Genomic DNA, 13,846 nt, shown 5'->3' with positions numbered 1-13,846 from the left:
ATGGCGGGCATTATTTCAATGATGAAGGGGTCAATGCTCCAAAAAGACACAACAATTTCTAATGCGCATGCATCAACAACAGAGTGTCAGAGTACATGAAGCAGAAACTGAAAATACTGCTGGTGGGAACAGATGAATCTATTCCTACAGCTGGAGAATTCAAAATCCTCTTCTCCCTCATTGACAGACCCAGAGATGCAGAAGTTCCATGAGAACACAGGTGAACTGACCAGCATCACCCATCCACCCCATCCACTACACATTGGCAGAATACTTCATTCAACAATGAGGTATAGACATTCTGCTCGGGCTGACATGAAACAGTCACTAAGAGAGCCCATATTCGGGGCCATACAACACATGTGAACCACCAAAGGAATCGAAATCACCGGAACTATGCTCTCAGACCCCAGTTGACTCAAACTAGAGATCGAGAACAGAAAGATAGCTGGAGAAATGACCAGAGAGAGAGAGATTCAACAGCCCACTTCTAAAGAAGACATGGGTGGAAGGGCAGGTGGGTGGAGGGATGGGTGAAGGAGGTGAAGGGAAAGAAGAGTGCACTTCTTCTGCTGAGCACTGAGAAATGTACAGAATTGCGGAGTCATGTTGTACACCTGAAAGTCACATTACACTGTTTGCCAATTATGCTTGAACTTAAAAAAAAGAACATATGGATCAAGAAGGCACTTCAATAGAAATTTAAAACTACATCAATCTAGGTGATAATCAAAATTGACATATTAAAGGGAAATTTGTAGTACTGAATGGACATAAAAATGTCCAGGGACTATAACATTTTTTGCTTATTTATGAATGAAAGTACAGAAGGTACATTAATATACTTACAGCGAGGATGGTTCTCCAGAGGTAAATGAGAAAGGCACAAGTTCCCAAGAAGGCAGTTAAAATGAGAAGCTTCCACAGAACTTCAATCCCATGAGGGCCAAGACAGAAATGATCAGGCAAGGAAAGGACAAGCTGAAATACCATTTGAGACAATGAGGAATCTCAAAGACTTTTACTGTGTATCTGTCACAAAAGATCAACTTTACAAACCCTCAATCAGCCTCCAGGAGGTAAGCATACCTCTCAACTAGCTCCTCCTGGAGGAGAAGGAGCACAGAGGCATTTCCAAGGAGCTGGGGCAAACTTTTGGCAGTGATGAGTGTGTTTCCCAACTTACCATGATGATGGCTTCCTTGTTGCTTCCCTGTGTCTAATATCAGCAAAAAGTATTCTTTGAAAAGATGTTATGATCATATATACATTATGACACACTAAAGCTGCAGGCAAAATCTAATAGACAAATCTTGAAATTTTATTTTATCTACAAGCACATTGCAACTGTTTTTTCTATAGCTAACAGAACTTGAGAATTTATAAGCCAACATAAAATAAACAAGGTAAGTCAATGTAAACTTAGAATAGGTAAGGAGTCAGTGACTTCTATTGTACATCCATGAAGGACCTGGAAAAACTCCTTTGGACCATTTCCTAAACTACACCCAAAATTTATGGACGAATGAGAGAAAGCATGAATAGAATTTGTACTAGAGGTACAAATGAGCACATTATATGGACACATGTTTATAGATCAGGACATAAGTGAGAGAGACAGGAGGCTGCTCATTAATATGACATGTGATTATTGCCCAATAAAAATAAATCAGAGTTACTGATTAGTTTCTGAAAACATTGATGTTTTCTTTCAGTGCTCACTCTGATTCTGAATCACAAACCCAGATGTCAGATTTCTGAAGTACATAATCAGGTGATCATGTATGTTCTAAGCATATCTGTGAGGGTTAGTATCTCCAAAAAGCCAATGGAAGCAATTCATGTTCCTATTTCTTGGTACTGTAAATAAATCATACAAGAGCAACTTAAAATTTAACTTTCTAAAGAGGGAAAATATTAACGAATGTATTTATTTATTTGAAAGAGAGAGGGGGAAGGGCAGAGGGAGACTGAGTAGCTGAGTGGCAGCTGAGCAGGGAGCCCAACCAGGGCTCAATCCCAGCACTCTGGGATCATGACCCAAGCCTAAGGCAGACACTTAACTGCCTGAACCACCCAGGTGCCTGTGAATTCTAAGAATACAAAATTCCTGGATACGAACACCAAGGCTAGGAACACATCATTTTACAAAAACTACATTTAGAAGTATTTCTGGAGAAAAGACACTAACAATGCAATTCATACTAATTCACACCAAGCTTGAATTTTGTGCAAACAAACCTCTCTAGAAAGGAGCTCCTGAAATCTAAAACATTTTCCTCTTCAGCCCTCACAGCTGAGGTCAGGAAAATGTGTGCTGGTGGGAAACGTACACTGCCTTTAATAGCCACTGTCTGGAAGAGAGCAGTAGCTGTCAGCACAATGGTTGGTCATGGGGATCAAATGCACAAAAGACAGAGGCTGTCTTGTCAGGAATGTAAAACACGCCCAGCTGTGGGCACACAGTACATCTGGCAGCTGTCTGGATGCTGATACCAGTAGCTGAGTCTTAACTAGAGGACAGCCAGTGGGGCCAAAAACTCTAGGTTCTCCGACAGTGGCCATGAGCAGGTGGAGGTGGGAAATGCAACACCAGTTCATTTAGGCAAGAGTTCAGAGATGAGGAAGGGTGAGAAAGGTGAACTGATCCATGAGATGCAGCCCAGGTAGAGGGGAATGATTCCAATCCAGACGACCAAGAAATTCCCTCTTCTGAAGACTCAAATGAAACAGAATGGGGTCTACTTTGACTAGAGGTCTTCATGTGCGATGGGTCTGCCTCAATACAAGCATCCTTCTTGGCTACTGACACTTCCGGGTCCCTCTTTCATAATCTGGTGCAAGCGGATCTAAAGTAGTCTACTTATTTCCAGGGGTGTTCCCTAACTGTTGGCTGACTCTCTCTCTTTCTCCTGGGGGTACAGGGTTTACTTTTTCATGACAGAGTAAAATATTAATGCTGGGAACCACGTATTTCTTTATATTTGGACAATCCTAAGGACATCCAGAACTTTCTTATTTTGGGAAAATCAACACACTGCACGTACTTGGTCAAAGAAAGGACAACAACTCATTCACTTCCTGATCACATCACTCCTAGTGATTTTCCTGTGACATATATTCCAGCAGGTTGCGGTCTATTAGTGTCTTCTGGGATTCTCAGGTCTCCATGCACCTGGTGGGACACACGGTCCCTGGGGACAGCCTCCAAGACCAGAAGGAAAGGGCTGATTCAGAAGTTGCTAAAAGTCAACCAACCAAGAAGCAGAGCAAAAAGGACATTTCACTTCTTAACACTCTAGTCCCAACACCAATGCTTAAGATACCCAGGGCTGTCAAACTTGACAAATATAAACAATGCGCTGACACAAAAACAAACTAAACAGAAGCTGGACCCTGAATTTACCAGGCTTGCAGTAGGATCTTCACCAGGATTCCAGGGGACAATCTAACACCCCTAGCTCCTACTAAATTAGAGTTCCTGACATTTTTGAAGACAATTTTAAAGAGATATAATGTACATATCACACAAGCCCCCTATTTAGGACAAAGAGCTCAATGGCTCTTCCTATCTTCACAAATCCTTCCTCCTGACACTAGAAACCTGGTGCCTTCAGGTTTCCATCCTACCAAAGCTGTGCTTCTTGGACCAAGCAGCACAGACAGGACCCAAAACATGAGGGAAATGGCTGTGGCCTCAACCCCTTCAGGCTGACCCTGAAACCTGCCCTGTGGTGCCCAGTCGTCAGGAAGAACTCTCGTTCTTCTGAAGTTACCATCAAGAACCCCATGAAAAAGCTGTGATTAAAGAACCCAGTCGGAAGGAAGACACCACTAGCAGCTTATGGGCACCCAAGTAGCTCAGTCAGATAAATGACCAAGTCTTGGTTTGGATCAAGTCATGATCTCATGGTCCTGAGGTTGAGGCCCACTTTGGGCTCTGTGCTCCCTGCACAGCTGGTTTGGGATTTTCTCTTTCCCACCCTCTCTGCCCCCTACACATGAGCCCCTTTTCTCTATTCCTCAAGTAAATCATATCAGAAGATGAAGAAAAAGAAAAAGCAGGAGAAGAAGAAGAAGAAGAAGAAGAAGAAGAAGAAGAAGAAGAAGAAGAAGAAGAAGGAGGAGGAGGAGGAGGAGGAGGAGGAGGAAGAGGAGGAGGAGGAGGAGAAGGAAGACACGAGTGAAGTGTCACATTTACTCACATTTGTGTTTGGGGAACTGGGACAGTGGAGCAAGACAAGCCAGAAGAGTAGCCTTTGCACCATCATGTCCTGGTCCTTTTAAGGGGCACTGTGGGCCCAGGGAGGAAGTGGAGATGGTTGGGGGGCAGGGGAGAGTGGGGTGGGGGTGTTCGGAAGGGGTGGGGAGGGGCAGGGTGGTAATTAGGGAGGGGAATAGGGAAGAAATAAGAGGGTAGGATGGGGAAGGTGTTGGTCAGGAGAAGGGGTCAGGGTCAGTGTCAGGCGGTATCAGGGTCAGATTAAGTACTCAAGGGGAAGTAGCACAGTTCAGAAAGGTCAGGAGGTCAGCAGGTTACTAAAGGACAAGGTCAGCAGGACACATTAGCAGGTAAAGTGAACTCTCAGGAGCAGTTGGTGTGGAGAATCCATCCTCCACCAAGCCTTCCCGGGATTGAACGTTTCCTTAGCAACCAAGAAACATTCTAATCTCTCTGCCAATCCCCTGCCTTTGCCCCTAGTAGCTCAACATGGATGCCACAGGTGACCTCATTGGTACAAAGCCCCTTCCCACCTGATACCCCAACACGTGCCATCCCAACAACAGATCCTCTCTGGATCTTTAGCCATCCTTCTTGTTTACTTCCTCCAACCCAGGTCCCTGTTCCCTCTTCTGGGCGCTCTCTCCTTCCCTTCCAAACTCCCGTCTGAGAGCCACTGGCTGAACAATGTAGAAAGCAAAGGAGAACCAAACTGCAACAACAAGCAAGTACACAACCAGAGTAGGAGGCTCGAGCCCTCTCTCAGCAACTCAACGCAGATAGAACATTCACAAGATGTAAATCTTTATGGCAAACCATCTGAATCCCATAGCTGTCTCCATACATCTGTCCACATCCACATCCACTGATTTTAGGCACATAGGAGACCATTACAAAAATGCGCCCAATTTACTTTAACCATAAGGGAAATTTCAATTTTGTCTCAGATGCATTAATTCAGGCAACTACAGAGCATCTTGTGGTAATATAATGTGCTAGAAATCACTGATAAAAAGTGAACTAGAAATTCCCATATGTTTAGAAATGGAGAAGTACCTCTATCATGGGAACAGGAGTAAAGAAATAGAAAAAAGAGGGGCTCCTGGTGGCTCAGGTCATGATCAGGTCCTATGATCAAGCCCCACATCGGGCTCTGTGCTCAGCAGGGAGCCTGCTTGCCCCTCACTCTCTGCCTGCCTCTCTGCCTGCCTCTCTGCCAACTTGTGATCTCTCTCTCTCTCTCTGTGTCAAATAAGTAAATAAAATCTTAAATAAAAAAGAAATAGAAAAGGAAAAGAGCAACACTGGAACTGAATGATACGAGGATGATACAATAAAATCAAGTGTCTTCTGGGCTGGAATATGCTCTGGTATTAGTCTGAGAAGACTTCATGGTCTCAAAATCATCCCCAATTGGCTGAGACATTGGAACACCTCCGACAGAGTAGATCTGTCACTTCTCTTTGTGACCCTCCTACGCACTAGCTTCGGCTTTACATGAGGAAACTTTACAGGGAAACAGTCCAATCAGACTCTCATGTCATCTTCTGGGACCTCCAGGAATGAGAGCATTTTAAGAGAAGACTTTCACCAGATTCTACCCTGGCGGATCCAGGACAACACCCAGAGAGCTGGCAACTCCATCTGTGCTGGGTGGGGAGAGCCAAGCAGGTGGGCAGGGCCAGGGACCCAGGAGACTAGACAAATCCCTTGTTATCCTCTCTCCTGGGGCCTGTCCTGAGATGAACTTCCTAAACTGTGTCTCCCTGGGACTCTCAAATGTTTCCTCAACTCCTTCTGGCCCAAGACAGCTGATTGTCAGTGCTCTACAAACCACCACTTTATTATTGTGTAAATTTCTTGTAAACAGGAGCCACTCTAGTACTGCTTAAATAGAACAACACGTTGTTTTTTCTAATTAACGTATAATGTAGTTTTTGTTTCAGGGGTAGTCTGTGATTCATCAGTCGCACGCAGTTCAAGCACTCACCAAAGCACATACCCTCTCCAATGCCCATTCCCCAGCCACCCCATCCTTCGCACCCACTTCCACTCCTGCCACCCTCAGTTACAACAACATCTTAAACATACACATACAGAAAGCATAAAAAACAAGCCAACAACAAAACAAGGATAACAAAACAAAGTATTCAATTCTGCTTAGATACCACTGTCCACCTCAAGAACCCCAGAGTTGGGCTGCTCTGGTTGTAGAAGGAGAGCTATGGAAGGGGTGGAGTCAGACTAGCCCAAAAGGGAACAGGAGAGAGGCCCAACCTGTAAGGGGGGCCAGGGACTTCCATGGAAGATGGCCAGAGGCACCTTGATTAGAACTGGAATCGGGAGCAGGGAAAGAAGCAGGGAACAGAGTTTGGGGGCCTCAAATAGGTGAGATCAGTCATGGAGTTGAGGAGGTGTCCCCAAAGCCAGTGTCAGTCTCCCATCTATGAAACCCTTTGTGTCCCTGGGAGACAAGCCAGGAGCCTAGAGTCTGAGATCCAGCTGTCCTGCTTACCTGCTGTTTGGCCTGGTGCTCATTTCCTTCACCAAACCGGGAGTGTCCATGCCCATGTCCATAACTGTGTGGAGGACAAGAAGAAGTCACATGTTGAGAACACGCAGACATTGACGTCATCACCTCCATGGGCTCAGTGTCTTTGGAGATCCAGTGCCTCATGTCTCACCCCTGTTAATGGCAGCCCGGGTGACAACCACAGGTCCCTCCTGTTTCAGGCCTGTGTTATGCCCTGCCCTTTGCCCACATCAGCATTCTGGCACCAGATGGCAGGAGGACCCCATGAACTGTGGGGAGAGCTCTGGGCCCCTGGCAAGACTGAGAGATTTCTGGACCATGGGAAAGGTGATCAAGTGAGGGATTATACAGGACTGGGCAACTGAGCTTCGGGGTACCCTGAAAGGAATGGGGGATTGGGCACCCGAGGAAAGGGCTGGAGGCATCTTACAAGATTCCTGGGTCCCCACAGGGCAGATCCCTCCTACACTCCTGCTGGTGCTGGCAGGGATCTGGAAGCACCAGCAGCACCAGCAGCACCAGCAGCACCAGCAGCAGAAGTAGCAGCAGATCAATGGGATGCTGGATGGACCTGGGAAGAATGGTCTGACAGGTAAGGGGAATCACCAGGCTGGGATGCCCTTGGTCTCCTCCTCCTTCCCCAGCCACCTCTCAACCTCTGACCCTGACTTCACCTTCCAGCAGGCCATGGGAAAGCCAGCAGATGTGGACACCCGTGGCCAAGGAAGGGTCTCTCCCCAGAGCTCTGTGTCCTTGTTTCTGAACAGACAGAAGGAGTCACCTGGGGCCCCTGGAACGGGGACGGAGAATCTGGCCCCAGAGCCCTCTCTGATGGGACCTGGGGAGAATCCTGGAGGGACAGAATGTAGCACTGGTTCGTAGTCTAAAAAGTATATGTTTATTAAGGAAATGGAAAAAACAAGTTGCCAGTTGAGCTTCTGGAAGAGAACAGGACCAGTTTCCATTCTTCCAATTTCTACTCTTTGCCTGGATAATTACTTCACCTCTCCAAACCTCTGTGTCCTTCTCTGTGATGTGGGGACAGCATGGCTTCATTCCTCAGGGCATGGATGCAAAGATTCATCGAGATTCGTCATACAAATCTAGTTTAAACTGATACTTATAGCTATCACTATCATCATTTTTTCTTAAAGATTGAACTTGTTTTTCTCAACATTATGCTAAATAAACTTTTATATTTACTTTCTTCAAAAGATTTTATTATTTGAGAGACAGTGAGCACAAGTTGTGGGCAGACACAGAGGGAGAGGGAGAGGCAGCCTCCTCTCTGAGCAGGACTCAGTCTCAGGACCCTGAGATCAGGATGCCAGTTAAAGGCAGATGCTTAACTGACTGAGCCACCCAGTCACGGAGGGCCCCTGAGAAGGAGCCCCCAGGGCTGCAGCAGTGGGAAGAGTCCCAATCCCGATCCCTAGTGGGAGAGATACATCCCCAGCACCAGGATATCCTCCAGCCCCGGGAACTCCATCTTAGCAATGCCTGCCTCCCCCCACCCCGGGTGGCCCCAGCATCCAGCCTGTTCCAGTCCCTGCCTGCCCCCAGCCCTTCCTCCCATTCCACCCCCTCCACTCCATGCAGGTACCTAGTCGGGCTCTTCTTGTGGCCCATGGTCAAGGATGGGCTGTACCCCCGCCCACCCTCCAAAAGCCGAAACCAGCGCTGCTTGGAGGAGTAACGCCATAGGTGGAGTCCTCGTGGTCCGCCCCTCTCCCTTCACAGCCCAGGACCTCAGCCCTACCAAGGCCACTGGGCTTTGAGCACCCTTCACCGCCGCTACCGCCTCTGCTGCCGTCCCTTGAGCCTCCACAGCTGCCAGTCTCCTGAGACCAGCTCCCACCTGCGCTGCCTCCACTGAGTGCATGTCAGGGAGTGTGTGCTCCTTGGGGGCGTGCGGGCTTCTTGGTGACCTAGTGGCCCAGCGAGGTGGAGCGTGTGATTCCGGCAAGAGGCGATGGGCTCCAGGCCCTGCAAGTCTGCCTTAAGGGGCTGTAGTGGGGACCCAGTCCAGAAGCCGTTCCCAGGGAGGCAGTTCCCCACACTGAGGCTTGCAACTGCCAGTGCTGCTTGCTATGCCTCCAGGCTTGGAGTGCCCTGGGAGCCAGCGGGCCTCTTTCTTTTGGCCCCAGTTCCCCTGCTCCCTTCTGCTCTTCTGCCACCAGGAGCTTTGGAGCAGCCTCTCCTTTAAGTCCTGGCCTCTTGCCCATACCCCAGGCCGAAGCCCCTTCCCAGGCTCCTGAGGCAGGAGAGAACTGTGCTGACAAAATAAAGACAGCAATGCATACCCTGGAAAGCTAAATCCACATGTGACAACACAGAGACCAAAGGCTTAATTACACGTGCTCCATCAGACCCTGTCCAGACACCAGTGCCCTGTGTGGGGGCAGTCATTCACAATCTCTCTCCTGCCTGGGACTACTGATTTTAATGATGGCATGGCATGTGATTTTGAGGAATTATGTAATTTTCTGAATGAGTCAAGTGACAAACAGTACAGTCATATGTGTTCTACTACATATTCTCAGCCCATTTTCAGGGCTCAGAGGGTTAAGCATCCCACTCCCGACTCTGGCTCACTTCATGATCTCAGGGTCCTGGGATGGAGCCTTCAGTCTGGCTCCTGGCTCAGTGCAGAGTGTACTTGACATTCTTACTCTCTCCCTCTACCTTCCCCATGCCCCCGATGGAGACTCTCAAATAAACAAATATCCTTAAAAGGATAAATAAACCTTTAAAACAACCAAAAAACCCCAAAACGAAAACAAAATCATCCTTACCTAAAAAGGAAGGAGGTAACCATGGGGGCGAAGAGGCCACCCACAAAAAGGCCCTCCTGAAAGTGCCAAAGAGAAAGTGAGAGCCAAAGGACTGCAGCACACGTCATTTAGGCGTTGGAGGCAGACCCCGACCAGGGCGGCCTCCGCCATTAAAAGATGGCGCCTGGCTAGTTGCCAGGTTAGGATTGCCTCATGAGACTAAAGCGGAATGCCCAAAGAGGAGGTAAACAGCATTGGTTGCTAGCAAAGTTGTTAGTTTAGGTGTGCAGCCCGATTCGCTCCCTCCTGTACCCTGCTCGCTGATTGGTCAGGTAAGCGTATATAAGTGTGTAGACTTGCGGAAATAAAGAGAGAGAAGATACATCTGAACTGGGGCTTCTTGTCGTCCTTGGGGGTCGAGGGCGATAAATGGCGCCGGCACCCGGGAACTAAATAAAGGAATCTTGCAAGGTAATCCGCAGGAAAGCGGGGAGTAAAGGTCCGCAGGTAAGCGGGGACATTAGCCACGTTCAAAAGTGGGAATTCCACGGTAAAGCATGGAGTAAAGGCCACGTTCAAAAGTGGGAATTCTGTGGTAAAGCGGAAAGTAAAGGTCGACTGAAGTATATGCGTGTAAAAAGTTAATGTGTTAGTTACTGTCTTTAACGTCCACGACTGTTGTCTGTGTGTTCGTAATGGGATCTGAAGTATCTAAAGTGCGGTTGGAAGAGTCTTTAAAAGACCTGCTGAAAGCCAATGGAACTTCACTAAAAGCAAAAACTGCTCGGGCCTTTTTGAATACAGTGGAAAAGGCGGCTCCATGGTTCCTAGATGAAGGCTTGCTAAGCATACCTCAATAGGACCACTTAGGGGAGGATTTGAAGAAACAGGACAATAAAACGCCTTTGCCACCCGGGTCCCTGGCAATATGGACCTTAGTCCGGGATGCCTGGTGGGGCCTATACCCAAATGTGAATCAGCTCTACAAGAGGGAGCATTGGCATTGGAGGAAGTGAAAGAGGAGCGGTCTTCTCATGCCTCAGAGGGGGGTAGTTCTAGTGAAGAGGAAGAAGAAATGTCAGGGGAGGAGTTAGACCATAAAATGCATTCCAACTTTGAACAGTTGAAACTGTCGACTCCAGCGACACCTAGTGTCCTTCCGCTGTATAATCCTATGGCGTGCCAAGGAGTTTGTAGCTGCTGCACCACACGTGGTAGTGGCAGGGTTTTGAGCTGGAGAGATCATGACCTGGCCTCTGCCTTTCCAGTTTTAGAGGACCAAAACAACCAGCGGTATCATCAGCCTCTTGATTTTAAACTAGTTAAGCAGTTAAAGGAAGCAGTCATGCAGTATGGCCCTCAGGTAGCCTTTACGGTATCTTTGTTGGAGACCATAGCAGGAATGAACTTAGTCCTTGAAACTGGGGTAACCTAGCCCGCGCAACCTTGTCGGGAGGGCAATATCTAGTATGGAAAACAGCCTGGCAAGAATACTCAGAGGACACTGCCCGCCGTAATGCAGCAGCTGGAAATCCTCAGTGGGACCTAGAAATGTTAATGGGAATAGGACCATACATGGGAAAGCAGGCCCAAATACAATACAACCCTGCGGTGTATCTGTAAATAGCTGCGCGGCCACTAAAGCATGGAAGACAATTCAAGGCAGTGGGGATTTACAGGGTCAGCTGTCTAAGGTAATACAAGGACCAAATGAAGCATATGCTGATTTGGTAGTGAGGCTGATGTAAACAGCTGGTCGAATATTTGGAGAGGTAGAGGCAGCCATGCCATTGATAAAATGGCTGGCTTATGAGCAAGCTAATAAATGGTATAAAGAAGCCATCAGACCTTGGAAAAGCAAAGACTTGAGTACATATATTAAAGTTTGCAGGGAGATCAACGACAGTGTTATTCAAGGGCAGGTTATGGCTGCAGCTATCACTCAAGGTTTACAAGGATTACAGGGAGCTCAACAATATAAACATAGGGGTACTCCTGGAGCTTTCTATTACTGCAAGGAGCCAGGACACCTTAAGCGTGAGTGCCCCGAGAGAAAGTTGTTCTATCAAGAGCCTAAAAAACCAGGTATCTGCCCAAGATGTGGGAAGGATGCCCACTGGGCATATGAATGTCGCTCAATAAGGGATATAAAAGGAAACTCTCTGCCTCCAAGAGGGTCAAAAAATGGGAAGGGGGGCCCCACACCCCAGGGCCCTCAAATGTATGGGGTGCTCCAACAGGTGGCTCGCTCGCATTATCCGCCGACGATCCAAGGCGAGCCACAACAGGGAGTGCAGGATCGGACATCCGTGCCACCATCAGACTCATACTGACTCCAGAGATGGGGACCCAGGTAGTCGAATCAGATTTTAAGGGTCCATTACCTGAGGACACCGTGGGCCTCTTGCTAGGACGGAGCTCCATGGCATTATCAGGACTCATTGTTCACCCCGGAGTTATAGATGCTGATTATTAAGGAACGGTGAAAATCCTGGTATCCTCCCCACGTGGAATTACAGCTATTAGTCCAGGTGATAAGATAGCTCAAATCCTGGTATTGCCTAGTTGTCACAAGCTTTTTGGAAGCCATGAGGTTACGTGGGGACAAAAGGGGTTCGGTTCATCTGGAGCTCCTCTAGCATGCATCACGCTAGGCATGGAAAATAGACCCCTTTACTCTTTTTGGATAAGAGACAAGAAATTCATGGGCTTATTGAACACTGGAGCAGATCGCAATATCATCAATGAAGCTGATTGGTCTAAGCATTGGCCTGTGCAAAAGGCTGATCAAACACTTCGAGGATTAGGGATTGCTCATAGCCCCATGTGCAGTGCAGCTACACTGCCATGGAAGGATGATAAAGGCCACCATGTACTTGTGCAGCCATATGTCCTTAAGATTCTCATTTCATTGTGGGGACGGGATGTCTTGGCCCAAATGAACCTGAAGTTGACTCCAGAATTATTCTATAGTGAGGAAGCTGAAGCCTTAATGACTAAGTCTGGTTATCCTGGAACGGGAGGCCTAGGAAAACAGCTGCAGGGCACCCCTGAACCTATTCCCTTGACTAATTACTTCTCTCAAAGAATAGGTGGGCCAGGGCTGGGTTTTTCTTAGGGGCCACTGAACCTCTAAAAATTCAATGGAAAAACAGTAAACCCATGTGGGTTCCTCAGTGGCCCCTGCCTAAGAAAAATGTGAAGCTGCCCACACGTTAGTAAAAGAGCAACTTGCCGCTGGTCATATTCGGCCCTCCACATCACCATGGAATACGCCTATTTTTGTGAATAAGAAGAAGTTGGGGAAATGGCGATTGTTACATGCCTTACGAGCTGTTAATGAAAAGATGGTGGCCATGGGAGCAGTACAGCTGGGGGCTGCCTTTAGTCTCAGCCCTGCCCTCTGGTTGGCCCTCTGTGGTAATCGATATTAAAGACTGTTTCTTTTCCATCCCATTGCACCCCGAGGACACCCAATGTTTCGCTTTCACAGTACCTACCATTAATCATTCTTATCTGGATCAACAGTATGAGTGGGTGGTATTGCCTCAGGGCATGGCCAACAGCCCTACAATGTGCCCATTATATGTGGAACAAGCCCTGAAGGAGGTTAGAACACAATTTCCCCCGCTCATTGGGTATCATTATATGGATGATCTTTTGCTGTGCGATAAAAAAGAACAATATATTGAGAAGGCCCTTTCCTTTCTTTACAAACATTTTGAGAAATTCGGATTACACATAGCACCAGAAGAGGTCCAAATGACGCCCATTAAAGAATATTTGGGAACTAGGTTAGAGAATAGTAAAGTCAGACCTTTAAAGATAACCCTGCGGATGGATCACCTAAATACGTTAAATGATTTTCAAAAATTGTTAAGAGATATCAATTGTCACCCTTATTTGAGACACTTAAAGGAGACCCTAACCTCACCTCTCCTCATCAGTTGACTGAGGGGGCAAAAGCAGCCATCAATCTGATCCAGAAAAGGCTAGAAGCTGCTCAGATAGACAGAAATGACTACTCCAAACCTTTGCTATTTTGTGTCCTTGCCGAAAAACGAGCCCCCACTGCAGTTTTTTGGCAATCTGGCCCCATATCATGGGTTAGTTTGACCCACTCTCCAGGGAAGGTCTTGCCCTGGTACCCAAGTGCCATTGCACAAATTATACTTAAAGGGATTAAACTTAGTATAGCAGCATTTGGTAAACAACCAGATACTATAATATCACCATATACGCAGGAACAAATAAAGTGCCTAGCAGCCTGTGATGATGACTGGGCCATTTTGATAACTATAACGTGCACTCAATTTG

General features: G+C 47.3%; 1 protein-coding gene across 1 annotated transcript in view; it reads right to left on the bottom strand.

The window, feature by feature from the left end:
* The window catches only part of LOC309857084 (uncharacterized protein), a gene marked incomplete at both ends in the record, with an annotated part of 58,135 nt that overhangs the window by 26,093 nt on the left and 18,196 nt on the right, over nucleotides 1–13,846 (bottom strand). Inside the window, 2 exons of the mRNA XM_082749966.1 lie at nucleotides 850–981; nucleotides 6,738–6,801. Of these exons, the coding sequence (XP_082606092.1) occupies nucleotides 850–981; nucleotides 6,738–6,801 (196 nt within the window). The remainder of the gene's footprint in view (nucleotides 1–849; nucleotides 982–6,737; nucleotides 6,802–13,846) is intronic.

The sequence above is a fragment of the Mustela nivalis genome (genome assembly GCF_964662115.1).
Source record: "Mustela nivalis genome assembly, contig: HAP1_SCAFFOLD_330, whole genome shotgun sequence".
Lineage (NCBI taxonomy): Eukaryota > Metazoa > Chordata > Mammalia > Carnivora > Mustelidae > Mustela > Mustela nivalis.
Note: the sequence above shows the minus strand (reverse complement) of the source record. Positions and strands in the feature narration are given on the sequence as shown.